The 15,639-nt window shown below is 44.3% G+C and overlaps 1 protein-coding gene across 7 annotated transcripts in view; it reads left to right on the top strand.

The window, feature by feature from the left end:
- frmd4a (FERM domain containing 4A) overlaps nucleotides 1–15,639 on the top strand; it is a 67,674-nt gene that overhangs the window by 40,750 nt on the left and 11,285 nt on the right. For 4 of the 7 annotated variants that reach the window (XM_030054668.1, XM_030054665.1, XM_030054667.1 and 1 more), the window contains exons 6-14: nucleotides 2,606–2,662; nucleotides 3,537–3,559; nucleotides 5,775–5,858; nucleotides 5,999–6,064; nucleotides 6,251–6,308; nucleotides 6,576–6,662; nucleotides 11,687–11,763; nucleotides 12,810–12,951; nucleotides 13,246–13,387. In XM_030054668.1, coding sequence (XP_029910528.1) covers nucleotides 2,606–2,662; nucleotides 3,537–3,559; nucleotides 5,775–5,858; nucleotides 5,999–6,064; nucleotides 6,251–6,308; nucleotides 6,576–6,662; nucleotides 11,687–11,763; nucleotides 12,810–12,951; nucleotides 13,246–13,387 — 736 coding nt within the window. The remainder of the gene's footprint in view (nucleotides 1–2,605; nucleotides 2,663–3,536; nucleotides 3,560–5,774; nucleotides 5,859–5,998; nucleotides 6,065–6,250; nucleotides 6,309–6,575; nucleotides 6,663–11,686; nucleotides 11,764–12,809; nucleotides 12,952–13,245; nucleotides 13,388–15,639) is intronic. The other 3 variants (XM_030054669.1, XM_030054666.1, XM_030054671.1) reach the window with 1 other exon arrangement.

Genomic DNA, 15,639 nt, shown 5'->3' on the forward strand with positions numbered 1-15,639 from the left:
ACACATTTACTGCCATCTGTCAGTGTTGGACCACATTTATTTAGACTATACAAATAACAATTCAGTTGAGGCAGCTAAATAGACACTGACAGCAAGTTACCCAGAAAAGATACTCCAGAGGCAAAGAAAAGCACACATTGTGACTTCTGGCTTTTTATACAATCTGTGGCTCAAGACATCCCACTCAGAGAATGCTTGGTTTTTCTTCTTGGTAAGTTTTATTTACCCAGGGAACATTTGCTGAGCATGCATGAACTTCCTCAGTAACATCCTGCCTCACATTCATTTGGTTGTATCCATTTAGAGCAATTTAGAGTCGGGAGCTGCTCACTACCACCAACGTTTTAATTTACTGCAGCCACTGAACAAGTTCACTGAACAAGTCGAGGGTGCCTTGCTCAAAGGCAGTTTGAAGAGGGGATGGTGTGTTTCACTCAGTTCCATGCCTTACATATTATCGTTTGGGATTACACTTGAACAGCCAGTCACCAGCTTACCTCTTTCAACATTTGATCACCAAGAACCCCTACACATGCATCCAGTATGAGTGGGTGACACAGGCCTGTGCAGTGATTCGTCATGAACAGAAGGGGGTGTCCATGGCCTTACGGAGAACACATTAGCAGAAACCTCTTCCACTGAAAAGCTTGATGACAGCTCTGATAATGCATCAAATAATCAGTCACAACATTAGATTATTCTCTGTGTAGCAACATTGTTGATTACTTCCAAAAAGTCACAACCAAGTATATTTGTGTCTTTAATAGCTTTGTGTACAAACTCTGTGTGTTTCACCTATGAGTACACAAGCAGTACATCGCATGTATAATTTTTGTGGTCTTATGTTTCTTGTCCTTCCACACTTCTGATTGCAAGAGGCTGCACAAGAGAGAACCGGTCTGTCTGCACAATAGAGAAAATTGTACAGAATTATATTTTGACTGGGACACAGGATCTTGAATAATCATCCCTTGTGCTATTTTGGGGGCCCATATAGAACCCTGGCTTGAATGATACTGTACAGTGAAGGGGGAGGGAGTGAGAGCAGGTCTGTCTTTGGCATTACCATGGGGGCACCTCCCATCACAGATGTTTTTTGTTGAATTAAGTCCACAGCATCTCCAGAAGGCTCAACAGTAAGTACATGCGGTCACTGTCCCAGAACAACACACAAACACACACATCTGGGGCAACAGAGTAGCCTAGTGGATTTAGATTTGGGTGTAGATTTAGATATATGTACTCAAAAGACATAACAGAATTATTAGATAAAAAAATATCTCCTACATATATAGGAACTATATGGAAGCACACAGAAACTTTGACTGGCTTTTGAGGGTCCCTCTACATTAACTTAGAAGCATTGAACTGTGTCAAACTCACACTGCTATTGTAAGTATAGATGAGCAAGACAGTGAAGTCCAATTGACAGTGGTAATGTAGTCAGGCAGGTGAAGAGAACCTGTCCTGCTACCAGAAAGTCTCAGGTTCATTCCCACCAGCAGTCATGAAGAAGAGCCTGCTTAGTCATTGTAAGTCACCATGTAAAAGAAATCCAGGGGTGCTGTTACAGAGAGAGACAGGCAAAAAAAAATGTTCTCTATGGGAAGCAGTTAAGTATCACATTGTATTACGAGCTGCACTTCTATTTAGTAAAGGTACTACACATGCACAGAAGATGTCTTTCATGTTTCCTCTCCTTAGACAGTTTTTGTTCTCTTTAATGTAGTGGGCAATTTGTGCTCTGCCTCACTGTGGGAACTCACACACAGGGAGTGTGTGACGTTGTGTATCCACGCTGGGTGGTATACTCAGGGTGGGTTTGTTCTGTCTAGTGTTTCATCCTGCCTGTCTGATCTCTCAGCCAATTAAGGGTGGATTGTATAGGGAACATTCCTCGCATACCTGACCCACTACTCACTGCCCCCTGACTGCCCCCGATACACACACAATCATCAGCCCACACATGCACGCACACACACACACACGCACACACACACAAACCAGCAGTAATCATGCAGGATGATGTGGTTAAAAGAACAACTAAGTATTCAAACCATAATCTTTCTCACACATTCATACAAACACACTGGGACATTAAATCATCCAGGCTGGCTCCTCTCTCTTTCTCTCCCTGTCTGTCTCCCCTCTCTTTGTCTCCTTGTCCTCCCTTTTCCCTCCCTCTCTGTCTCCCCCTCTCTCCTCCTTTCTGTCCGTCTGCTGCCACTTGTCCTCAAATAATGAGTGAAATAGACTTTGAGACAAAATAAAGAGAGACCTTTGAGAACTGTTTTCTCAGTAACCGGAGCATCCATATCCCTGATGCCTCCCCCACCTCACCCCCCTCCCTCTGCTAATCTCTGAGCCCCGTCCACTAGAGGAGGTCATGAAATTAGAGAAGGAAAAGGGGGGGGAGGGGCAGGGAGATGAAAGGGATTACCAAGCTATCATGGCAGAATGTATGAAGATCAGAGGCACGTTCAACTTCACTCCCACCACAGGAAGAAAATGTGTTAATTTTCTCCTCTTTGTGACAGCATCAGGAAAATGTGTCATTCATGGTCCCTCCCCTCTGCTCTCTCCCTCTCTCTCTCTTCTCCTGCAGGAGCTTATCGAAGTTGACAGCGAGGTTGTCTTCGAATTGGCCTCCTATATTCTACAAGTAAGATGAACCCTGCATTTGTGTGTGTGTGTGTGTGTGTGGGTGCGTGCATGTGTGTTTTCTCTGGCTTCTCTTCCCTGGCCTTTTGTGTCTCTGTGCATATAACCATATTTGCCCACAGACCCAAACACATTAGTCATTTGCTCTGCAGTCAAACAGTCAGAAGTCTTCTCCCAAATGTCTCCACAAACTCAAGCCTTTGATCCTAATTGTCCATGATTAAACACACATTATCTAATGTAGTCATCAATCTGTCATTAATCTGCAGCAAAACCGGGAGATTTTAAATCCTTAAAACCTCAGCTGTCTTTGTTGGTAGCCAAACTGTAGTTACTAAATTCCTGGTGCAGTCAGTCAGTACTAATATAACACAGAGCAGCAGGGAAACTCTCTTCTAGGTCACATATTCTTACTACTCTCAGCTCTCTCTCTGAGTAGGTTAGTCCATTAACTGTGATGCTGCAAGGTCAGGTTACACAGAGAGACTGGGCTAAGTGGTTTGTGTGTGTGTGTGTGTGGGTGTGTGTGTTTGTGTATGTGCGTGCGTGGATGTGTGTGTGTGTGTGTGTGTGTGTGTGTGTGTGTCCTCTGTGCAGGTGCAGATGTACCGTATCAGGTATCTGCTCTGTAGGCCTTCAGAGGTTTCAATCCAGATGGAGGTTTAGAATTTCTCTCTGATTCCAGCACAGCAGGCCTGACCACACAATCACCTATGCAAACTCACATGCACACACAGAACCAACATCTGCAGACGCAGACACACACACACACAAAGTACATCACTGAGATTTTATGATCACCTGTACATATGTAACTTCTCATTACATCTCACTCTATTTCTCTCTCTCTCTCTCTCTCTGTTTCTATTCCACAGGAGGCTAAAGGTGATTTCACAAGGTAAGCACAGTAAAAATGTCATGTAACACTTGTTTCACCTGAGTCCACCTTGAAGCACGCTTTGCGCACACATTTACTCAACCCAACCCAAGCTGGATAGCTGTGTGACCATGTCGCTGAGATATTAGATCTGTTTTAGACAACTGAATTTTTTTTTTTATCTGCCTATTGCCAGACTTTTGTTTTGCAAAATGACGGGGTTAGTCGAGGTTATGTGTGTGTTTTCCCCTGTCAGAAGTAGTGGCACAGACAGAGGGAGAATGACACTCATTACAGTGGGTTATCTGTCTCTCTGCCCCCCTGAGCACTGAGGCACATCACTGGAGCACTTAATTCCAGGGAACTGCCTTTGTTTCTTTGCTTGTTTGCTTGTATCTCTCCCCCCTCATCTCCTTCCAACCCCGTTCCACTCTCATCATTCATTTCATCCTGTGCTGCCACTCATGAGGAGAGCTGGATCACATTTGTGTGTGTGTGTGTGTGTGTGTGTGTGTGTGGGAGATGACAAAAGAGACTAGTTTTCTGCAGTGCATGACTTCCTTCCAGTTAAGGACAGAGCTCTTCAACGGGGCACAATAAGGTTTCCTTATACTTCAGCAGACTGGATCATATGATTGAGCTTTGTCTGTGACTTTATGTACATGAGTGCACATACATTATGCGTTTGTCTGTGTGCACACTCAAAGTGTATTTATGTGCCTTGTGTAACTATTTAATGTAGCTATGGAACTTGCAGTAAAAGTTTAGTGTACATTTCAGGGTACGCCCCACATGTGGTTCTTCAAATGTATAGCTCTGCCTCTGATGTTGATCTAAATGTATGTCATCTCTATGGGGTAGCACAGATAAGAGACTATAAGAGCTGTCACCTCTGACCTCATTTCCACTAGTGAATGGAGTAAATAAACAAGACATGCTGCAGAGGGCTGGAATGTGACACACTATGGAGACATTTCTCTCAACACCCCAGTGACCCCAAATCCGCTTGGAAACATACAGTACAGCTCCAAATGAAAAGTCTATAGGATTTATATCTCTCACTGCCACTAATCCAATGTTGACTCTTTAAAATTGGTTCAAATAATTCCCCCTTGTGTAGCACAAGTAAATATTTTTTTCCCACAGTGAGGCAGAGTTTTGTTGAATCTTGTTGGTAGTCGTGGAGGTACTAAGAATAATGCACTAGCCTTATTCTCCCTTGTTTCAAGTATTTGACAGTGTTTCTGAAAAATAATTTTAATTGAATTTAAAGAAAAATACGATCGGATGTGAATGACTCCATGACTTGTTGAGATGGGTTTCTTTTTTACATTACATCATGGTACTACATCATATTTGTTACAACCTCCCCTCCCCTCTTGCCCCTCTGAACAGTTTTGTCCACACAACCACACCTACGTTATGAGGTGTTATTGAGACGGCTATGGGGACCAACCAGTCCAAACACAGAACTGATTAACTGATTTTACACATAGCTGAATGTATCCCTGACGATACAGACTGGATCTATTCCAGGGCATTAGCTCATAGGCTGTGTTGTTCTCAGGGCTTCCCCCTGTCCTCTGGGACCAGGGTGGAGGCTAGAGAGAGGCTGGGGGATTAGACTGGGGTATTAGGACCTCCTGCCACTGGTAGTTTGAAAGCTGAGTCTGAGGCCAAGTCCCTCTGGCTCTCTGTGTGGCTCTCTGTCTCTGCTTTCCTCGTTTTCTCTGTCTTACGTCTTTCCATCTCTCTCTCTATCCCTCTCTCTCTCTCTTTCTCTCTCACTCTACACACACACCCCTTTCTCTGTGTTTCTGTCACTATGTCTTTCCCCTCCTCTGTCTCCCCCGTGTATATCTTTGCAGCTGTTCAGTGCTAGACAACGCCCAGTAGCCAGTTATGTATCCAGCTCATCAGTCTCGGAAATGCAGAACATTCAGGCCATCAGCATTCATTCCTCTCTACTGACTAATTATTGTTCCCCTTCCCCCTCTTTTTTCTGAAGTTAACTTTTCATTTCCTCGAACAGTTTTAGGAAAATTTCCGTTTAATTTCAACTTGCCATGCTAAATATTTAAGTAGGTGTTCCTCTGTCTTCATTTCTAGAGTGTTGCTCAGTCAGTTTCAGTGTGGGAGTATTACATTTTGAACAAAGTTGTTTTTGCCCACTGGAAAGATGGGCAGTTTCATGTGGTAATAGTTCTCATCATGCCTTGTGGTCTCTCCATCCCAGCAATGATGCAACGAGATCTGACCTGAAAAAGCTTCCCGCTTTGCCCACCCAGGCCCTGAAGGAGCACCCATCTTTGGCCTACTGGTGAGCGTCTATCCAGTCACCAGTCTAACCACCAGAACACAAACACTATTTTGTTACTCCTTTTCCTATTTTTACCACTCCGATGCTTTTTCCCCCGTTTTTAATTATATTTTTGTTGTGATTTGTGTCCTGCTCTGTAGTGAGGACCGGGTCATAGAACATTACAAGAAGCTCAGTGGGCAGTCCAGAGGCCAAGCTATTGTCAAGTAAGAATGTGTGTGTGTGTGTGTGTGTGTGTGTGTGTGTGTGTGTGTGTGTGTGTGTGTGTGTGTGTGTGTGTGTGTGTATGTGTGTGTGTGATGGCGCGCGCGTGTGTGTGTGTGTGTCCGACATTGTTTGTCCATTCTCTGTTCTCCATGATCCTGATGTCTCTGCCTCTCTGTTCTTTACAGTTACATGAGCATCGTAGAGTCTCTCCCCACATATGGAGTACATTACTATGCTGTAAAGGTACAATTTTACTACTCTTTCTTTTTTCTTACTCACACACACGCGCGCACACATACACACACACACACACACACACACACACACACACACACAAACACATACATACACACATTTTTGTTCACTCCAGTCCCAACTTGGGATTTGGAGATATGGCATAGCTTTAAGCTATTTATTCTCTGCCTTCCTGTCTGTCCTGCCTCTGTCACACTCTCATAAAACACACACTGGCACAAACCTCTCCTAACGTATTTTTGTTGTTTGCATCAGGACAAGCAGGGGATCCCGTGGTGGCTTGGCCTGAGTTATAAGGGTATCTTCCAGTATGACCACCAGGACAAAGTCAAACCCAGGAAGGTAAGACAATGTTTTTTTTCTAAGTGTCACAAACTGTCCTGTACACCGTCCTCCATCCCTCTTTGTTTGGCTCCCATGAACTGAGGATGTGCAGTTTAATTGTGTGGCCTTCTAATCATATTAGAGAGGGAGACAAAGGAGGGAAACTACTGTCATTTAGTTCTCAGCTACTCATGAGTGGATTCAACTAGTCTATGTGGGCACACATATTTTAAGCATTGAAAAAGATGTGTCCAATAAGCTATGGCCATGTGTATTCCTATTTATGTATGTATGTATGTATGTATGTATTTATTTATTCATTCATTTATTTTCACTATTCCATGGTCTCATATCAACTGTTTATGTCTGTACCTGTCTGTCTCAAGTCACCTACCCGCTTAACCCTCCCTATCTCCATCTCTGTCTGTCTTCATTGTCTTCATTGAGTCAGGGTATTGTTTTTGAAAGGGTTCTAACAATGCAGTACCAATACTACTGTCTGGAGACATTTGGTCTTGGAATGTTTTACATCCTTTCCTGCTTTTATTTTTGCCTTTCTGTGAATGGCACCCTCCTCCCAGTCAGCACACCGAGTGTGTTGTCTGTTAAAGCCTTTCTCATCTCACCTCTGACCTCCAGTCATGTTTAGGGCCTTGATCTCTGGCATTCAGCCCTGTCTCATGGGGTGTTAATGGGGTGAACAGCGTCCCCATGTACTGAGCGATGGTCTCACACACACACACACACACACACACACACACACACACGGATACTTTAGTGCTCATAAACACACACGGACACAGGAACTGGACTGAACTCTGATCCCACCATCCTGACGAATACTTCCTGTCTGCCACAGCTTTCCTGTTTGCCACATGTGTGTGTGTGTGTGTGTGTGTGTGTGTGTGTGTGTGTGTGTGTGTGTGTGTGTGCGCGTGTGCCTGTATGTGTGTGTGTGCCTGTATGTGTGCCTCCTGATTAGCGCATTCCACTCTGAATGAATGTCTCACCACTGAATCCCATTCCTGCCTCACTTCCAAGTATTCCAAATCCTGTGGTTGCCTAGGTGTTACATCACCATGGAGACAGGAAGAAAATGCAGTCCAATTTCATCCACTTTACCTCAGACCGAGCACACAGACACACTAACAGCAATACACCACCGCTGCAGGTGAATGTCGGTCTTATCAGCACCCCAGAGCCTGTGAAAAAGTCACGTACCATATTGTGTGTTTTTCATATACATATCAGTCACTGGTAGACAGGGTGAAAGGGTGTGATTTATAACCTTTTCTCAGGTACGTAACACAAAAGAGAGGAAGGCGAGAGGTGAAGTGGAGGAAAGAGTTAATGACATTCCCATACAAGTGACTTATCAAGCATTCAGCTGCCGTGGTAGCTGTCAGTGTGAGTCATTCGTCCATTAGGCTTCAATACGAGCTCCCCTCCTCTCACTTTCTCTCTCTCCTTCACACACACACACTGGGAAGCATTGGCCCATGCCAGAGTAAGCCGGGGCCTCCTTAGCACAAAAGTGTGATTGTATTCTGAGGAGCTTGGCCGAAAAGGGATTTGTAGACTTCATGTCTTGTTAATGCAGCATCACAAGACTGACTTAATCCTAAAGAACACAATTTAGTTATTTTACTAACGAGGCATAGAAGAGAGGACGGTGTTCCTAATTTTAAAGCTGTTCGGTGTTTCAACAGGAAAAGAGGTTCAGATAGGCCGGTAGAAATAGTTGAAGTAAGGTTAGTCATCACCATCTCAACAAACCAGAGGAAGTCCACTTGATTTGGTGGTTAGTCAGCCAGCCAGTCTGATACCAGTAACACCAGTGACTAAGACTTTAATCAGTAGGAGCTGGGGGTCAGTGATAGCATAAGCACTTTTATTTTGGGCCACAATGAAGATGCTGTCTTATATTGTCAATAGAGACATTTATTACTCATTAATGTCTAATTAAACAAGTGGAGGAAGAAAAGGTTTGTCAAAATGGTAAGCGATGGTGACTGTTTTGGTCTTTACTTTCACTTTAAAATAGGCGTGTGTGTGATTCTGGTGGGTGAATATGAGGCAGTTGGGTTTTATTAGTTAGTGTTTTTACAAGAGGACATCCTGTTGTTAACAAATGCAGACCATCCACTGCTCTCTGCATGTTTATTTGGGGATGTTTAAATACTTTTCCCCCTCTCCTCACCGCGGGCCACACGCAGACACTCACACAAGCACATGGACACACGTACACACACACACACACACACACACACACATACACAGCCAGGGATTTACAACTGAACCACACACAGTAAAAATGTCTCGTTAGTGTGTTCTGACTCATTTAGACAGAGATTAAGGGGTTTATGTGTTGACTGAGTAACTTACTGACTGACTTCAGGCTAACATGGAAGAGCCGTGATGAAGCTGCAAGAAGATTCCAGTCAAACACCAAACACAGCAAACACCTAAGATTCACTACTCAAGATGTGTGACTTCACATTAGTTAGTCTCTGCATCTTAGGTTTATTAGTGCAAAATAATATATTTTTTTCCTACAGCTGAACCTCAGTACACACACACACACGTTTAGTTTAGTCAGCTGGGGTTTGTTTCCTTTATTGCAAATAGACACGTGTAGCCCATTGTGGCATTACTGTTTGCATCAGTGTCATCCCTCCAGAGCACCACAGTCAAAACACAAACAACAGGAAGTGGCCACAGGGTGTATCAGCATCACTATGACAACGGGTGAACATGCTGGACACGCCAAAACCCCACCCATGGCAGAAACAATAGTCCTTTCGGCCACCAAGTCCAGTTCTAGAGAAGAATAAGTCCTGGCTTCATCTGCACCGTGCTATTTAAACTTTCTATTCTTCCCATAATCCCTAGGGAGCCCACTCCACCGCAGTGCACGGCTTTTACTCTCTATCAGATTTGACCTTTTCGTGTGTGTTGTGAATGTGTGCTCAGTGCATGTGTGACACATTTGGGTCTGCGCTCATGGGCGTACAGTTGTTTATGAATTACACCCCAGTCACGTCCTGTGCCCATGTGCCTTTGTGTCACTGTGCATGTTTTACCGTCAAACGGAAGAGGGGTAGTAGGCACACACACACACATACGCACACACACACACATGCACAACCGTGGGCCTAAAAATGCACACACCCGCTGGCATTGACTGAGGATCTGTCAGCATGTCTTTATCAGCCATTGTTTAGTCTGTTCACAAAGACTACAAAGGTTGCATTAATACAATAATCTTATATAACCGGTGCACCAAAATAACGCACAAAGAGTGGCTTCTCGTTGTATTTTTGTTGTGAGTCGTGTGGCTCACATTATATTTGAACACCAGTCTCACACTGGCATGAGCACAACTTAAAAGATGCTTGAAAGATCAAAGGCAATCTCAGACTTCTTCCAAAATTGCATCAACCTGGGCTGGAGCTCCACTCTCCCCTGCTGATAGTGAAGACAGCCTTACTCAGCCAATACACACACTCACACACTCTCTCTCTCACATACACACACACACAACTTATCTACAGTGCCTGCTATTTTTAGCACCATGCTACATTAGCACTTCATAGTCCATTTAGAGTCTACCGTGCAGCAGGCGTGTTGATAAGGGCAATGATGTACTCGCCTCATGCTTGCAGACACACACACCACATAATGTTCTGTGTTTACATACTGTTTTTCAGAATATTTCTTCCCCTCCCATATTCTCCCAGTCATCCCCCTCTCCATTGTTTTCCCAGGCTGTTAAAATTCCTGCGCTGTGCCCCCTCCCTACGTCCCTCCACTCCATTTCTCCTCTTTTCCTCCCTTATATCCTGCTATAGTTTAGTCTCTTTTTTTCTCCCTCCTGTTGTTCCTCATGTCTTATACGTTACTGTTACTTTGGTTGTTTATAGTTGGTCAGTGTCCCTCAGACCTTTGCTACCTGTGTGTGTGTGTGTGTGTGTGTGTGTGTGTGTGTGTGTGTGTGTGTGTGTGTGTGTGTCTAACCACACCAGCTGATAGATGTAGACCGCCCTGTGCAGTAGTGCAACAACTTACACTGTACTCTCCTTCTCTAACAAGAAACAGACTCATATATTCTGTGTGTGTGTGTGTGTGTGTGTGTGTGTGTGTGTGTGTGTGTGTGTGTGTGTGTGTGTGTGTGGAAGTCTAACTAAACAAAGCAAGGGCACTACAATTGGTGGGACCACAAAAAGCTTCTCCCCCCCAGTTCATCATCCCTCCTCTTACCCCTTTGCACACACAAACACACACACACACACACACACACACACCAGCCACAGAGCCCTGAGCAGGATGCATAGTCCCCAAGGGAGGGAGGAGGGGTCAGGAGGAGGGGAGGTATAAACGCCCCCTCCCTCCTCAACCCTCCTAGCAAAGCTGCAGGAGAGGAGGAACTTTACTTCACACACCCTCTCTCCACCAACACACATTCACAACCACACACACACACACTCTAGCCTACAGATGGCGAACACCCGCCAGCTCAAAACGTTCTGTTCCCCTGAGCCTCGGAGGATTTAAGATACACACACCCACAACACGCTGTGGAGTACATCTCGGGAGAAACTTTCTCACCCAGCTGGGTTTGGCTTCATTTAAAGAGGAGCTGATGGTTCATAAAGGGGACGGAAAAGAAGGGAAGAGAAAAAAAGAAAAGCAGAGTAGAGGAAAGAAAACCTCCTCCCTCTCGCTGTCTTTCTTCAGGGTGAGGTCATCCAGCGCAGGGATCCGCTCTGGACAAGACTGCCTGGTCTGGACCTGATCAGAGAGTCCCAGACTAGGTCCTCTGCTCTCCCTCCACCTCCTTCTCCTCCTCCACTGCCAACTCCTCCTCTTCGTTCTTCTTCCATTTTTTCCCCCTCTTCCTTATCCATTGTGTTTTCTTTCAAAACGAAGTGGGACCTTCAGTGGAGGGAATAGAGGATTTGCCTCAAGGCTGTATGGATTTGTTGTGAAGCGTGTGCTTCTATGAGCAACCCTGAAGAGTGTATGTTTTTCCTGAATCTCAGGTGTTCCAATGGCGTCAGCTGGAGAACCTCTACTTCAGAGAGAAGAAGTTTTCAGTGGAAGTTCATGACCCCAGAAGGTAACTTTATATCACAAATTTATGCTGGTGTCAACTTCTTTTCACATCTCTGTCACAGCATGCAGGTTTTTCTATGCCAAATATGCTTTGTTTGTTGCCATTGTTTCTGTAATGTTTCGCCAAGACCTGTCGAAACTGTTTATTTGGTCTATTTTAATAAGATAGTTGAGTATCTAGGATGTTTCAGACTGGTGCTAGTTAGGTACTGAAGGAAATTCCAGCCAGCTTAATATTAAGATATGAAACAAGCTTTTTTTTTTCCCAATATATCTATTTTTCAGTAGGTTTAACACTTAACACCGACTACACCATATGTGAATGGCGTTAGCATTCAAACTACATGTAGTGCAGGAAATGTAGAAAAGAGAGATTGGGACCAAATTCAGTAATGGTTGCAGCATTTTTCTTGGCAATAAGGCAAAATATGGGGGGATCTCTCAGTGGGACCTGACACAGATTGATAGGCTGATTATTAACACACATGCACACTTGTGTGCAAACTCATTCACACACGCACACACATGCACACACATGCACACACACACACACACACACACATACTGAGCCCTTGATAGTTAACCACAGAAGGATGGATGGTTGTGTGATAGCTGTTTTGTGGAGGAAGTGACCTCTCTTCTGTTTATTTAACATGGCTACATATGTGGAGTGTTATTCTACAGGCAGAGGGAGGGAGGGAAAGGGAGAGAGAGACAGAGGGTGAGAGGGAGAGCAGTGGTGTTTTCTTTAAAGGAGGCCATCATTAGTGTGAGCTGGTCTGTTGCTCAGCTACAAATGTGTGTTTAAATAACGATGAGTAAACCATGTGGGAAGCAACTTGTGTGGCTCTGCTAAACCTCTCTTTCTCTTTTCCTATCAGCCTTGCTCCCTCTGGCATCTCATCATTTCTACCTCTTAGCAGCAGTGGTAGTAGTAGTGGGATTAGTATTAGCAGTAGCAGGGTTATAGTTTGATAGGAGTATTTCTGCTATATGGACCAACTCATTGTATTCAGTGTATATAAGGAGGCCTTGTGTCCGCTCCTACTGTAGGGCGTCGGTGACAAGAAGGACGTTTGGCCACAGTGGCATCGCCGTGCATACGTGGTACGCTTGTCCTGCCCTGATCAAGTCCATCTGGGCCATGGCCATCAGTCAGCACCAGTTCTACCTGGACCGCAAGCAGAGCAAGGTGATTCAGTCCCACCAGACATACACTCAAAATCACAGTTAACTCAGACACAGAGGGGTGTCAGAGATGTTCAAAGCTTTGTTTGAGCACACCCCTGAGCACATATTTTTACATGGTGGTTAGTAAGCATGCCTGTGCCTCTGGTGTTAGATGTAAATGACTCAATGTAGCACTCCAAATGTGTATCCTTAGATGGTGGTCAAATAATATTGCTCTTTATTGTAATAACTGTTTCAAAAAAAATATTTAATGATAATGTGTGATGACTAACCCTTTCCATTCTTCTCTGTACAGTCTAAGATCCATGCGGCCCGCAGTTTGAGTGAGATTGCTATAGACCTGACAGAGACAGGAACTCTGAAGACCTCCAAACTGGCCAACATGGGCAGCAAGGGCAAGATCATCAGCGGCAGCAGTGGCAGTCTGCTGTCCTCAGGTCAGTGTGCGTGTCAGTGTATGTGCAAGTGTATTTGCTTCTTTTGCCACCTCAGTACTTATATCCAGTGCATTTTTTTTTAAAAATTATGATTATGTAAAATTAAAGTTACTTGAATGTATGTGTGAGAGAGACAGTGAGTAGGTGAAAGTGAGGGCATGAGAGGGAGGAAAACAAAAGATTAACCATGCGTGTGTATGTGTGTGTGTTTGTTGAAAACTGGAGGGACAGAAACAGCTGCTTTAGGAAACTGGGCGTTGATTCTGTGCTGGATGTTTTCAGCCACACACACAAATGCTAACACACACACACACACACACACACACACACTTCACCCAGTCTCTTTCTGTATGTATAGAACACAACTCCCACCCTGACTGTCACCCTGACCCATCCTCAAGAGGCCCCTGCCTCTAAATTTAGTGTGTGTGGGAATGAAAAGCGTTAGCACTTAGAAAGGAGTGGGTGTAAAACTTTGCCATCGCCCCTAAAGCAATGCTAATATAGTAGAATGAGATGATGAGGTTAGAGACTGTGACAGCAATATTTGCATGCAAGCTGAGATGACAGAGAAGAAGAAAGATCGTTTTAAAATGCCCCTTTGACCCCAGGCAGCCATGTAATATGTACACCATGCTAGAGTGTAGTAAAAAAGCAGTAGTGAAACTTAAGTGGAGTACTCTAGGTTCCCCGTTGGAAAAGAGACAAAGTGGAAGTGACCAGATGTGTTAGATTTCCCGTGAACTCTGATTTCCCTTTAAATAGCCTTAATGTTGAAAATAAAACAAGCAAATTTATCCTTGTACAAGAATGTCACATAGTGTACATATTCTGTCAGTTCCAGTGCTTCATTGATGCTACATCACACTTATATTGAGTGAAATATTCAAAGCCAAGCCATTGCCAACACCATTGTTTTATGGGTGGACAATTATATCAAACAGAACATGTCTAGATGTCTTATGTGTCATTTTATACACATTTCCCTGTAATTGAGCAGCACATGTTTGGTATCTTGGGATCAGCAGGAGACCAAAACAATGCACTAGGATTGAAGAGGCATGCGTGCTTGCTGTTCACGGCTGTGGGGTCAGATGTTTAGAGTTTAGACCAGGCAGACACCTTACTGAATCAGTTGCTGTTTTGGGAAACACATCACTCTTGTGCAGCTATATTGTCCTCTGTGCTTTCCTCATTTCATCTTCCCACCGGCAGTTCTCACTGGATGGATGGATAGATAGATAGACAGATAGATAGATAGAGAGAATCTGCCCTCCCTCCTTAATTCCCTTATTTCTCTACCTATCTGTCATCCATATTCCTAATCTCCCCCTTTCTCTCCAATTTGTACTTGTGTTGCTCCACCCCAGCCCACATCCCGTATCATGACAAGGCGTGTCTGTCTTATCTGTTTGAGTCTTGTCAGTCGTCTCCTTGGTGTAGTGTCACACTGCCGACTTCATGATGCACTGCTGGCTGGAGGCCATCTCTGCTATCTCACAGCAACTGTGATATCATATGTATATGCATATTTATATTTTAATATTTTTCCCCTTTCTGATACCTCCTTCTCATCTCTGAGATTGTGGTTGTCTTGACAGCTAGACCCAGGCACCACAGAAAGATTGCTCAGCAGGACCACTGAGCACCAGTTTAAATGTGGTTCATCTGCAAAAAATGGTCGATAGTTGGCGCAACATTGTTTTTTTTTTATACCTGTTTAATAATAAATGTAGAATTGTAACAGAATGCACAACCGTTTAGCCTGTATGTGGTCATATGTTTATCTCTTTGAAAGCAGCCAAAGTGGTTTCAGCTCTTTGTTGCATTGTTGCTGTATTTGACCACAGAGTAAACCATGTACGGTCAATCAGAGAGGGAACAAGCGAGCAGCTGCGAGAATGTGTGTGAGGGTGACTGTGTTGTTGTGAACAAGGCATGGTCCAAACAACACTGGCACCATCTGAGGGCCTTGGAGATTGTGCGTCACAGACTTTGTCCTAAACTGCCCCTTCCCTCAAACCAACACACACACACACACACACACACACACACACACACACACACACACACACACACACTTGCACAAACACACCACCAGAGCTAAGTCTCCTTATCGGAATGCTCCATTCACTTCCCTGTAAACATCCTGAGAGGCCAGCAGGTGCATACAAATTCTCCCCCCCCACCCTGCTTAAATCTGCCTCGAAAGAACAAGTCATCACAACTCCTAACACACACACACACACACA

The sequence above is a fragment of the Myripristis murdjan genome, chromosome 6, assembly GCF_902150065.1.
Source record: "Myripristis murdjan chromosome 6, fMyrMur1.1, whole genome shotgun sequence".
In the NCBI taxonomy this organism is placed as follows: Eukaryota; Metazoa; Chordata; class Actinopteri; order Holocentriformes; family Holocentridae; genus Myripristis; species Myripristis murdjan.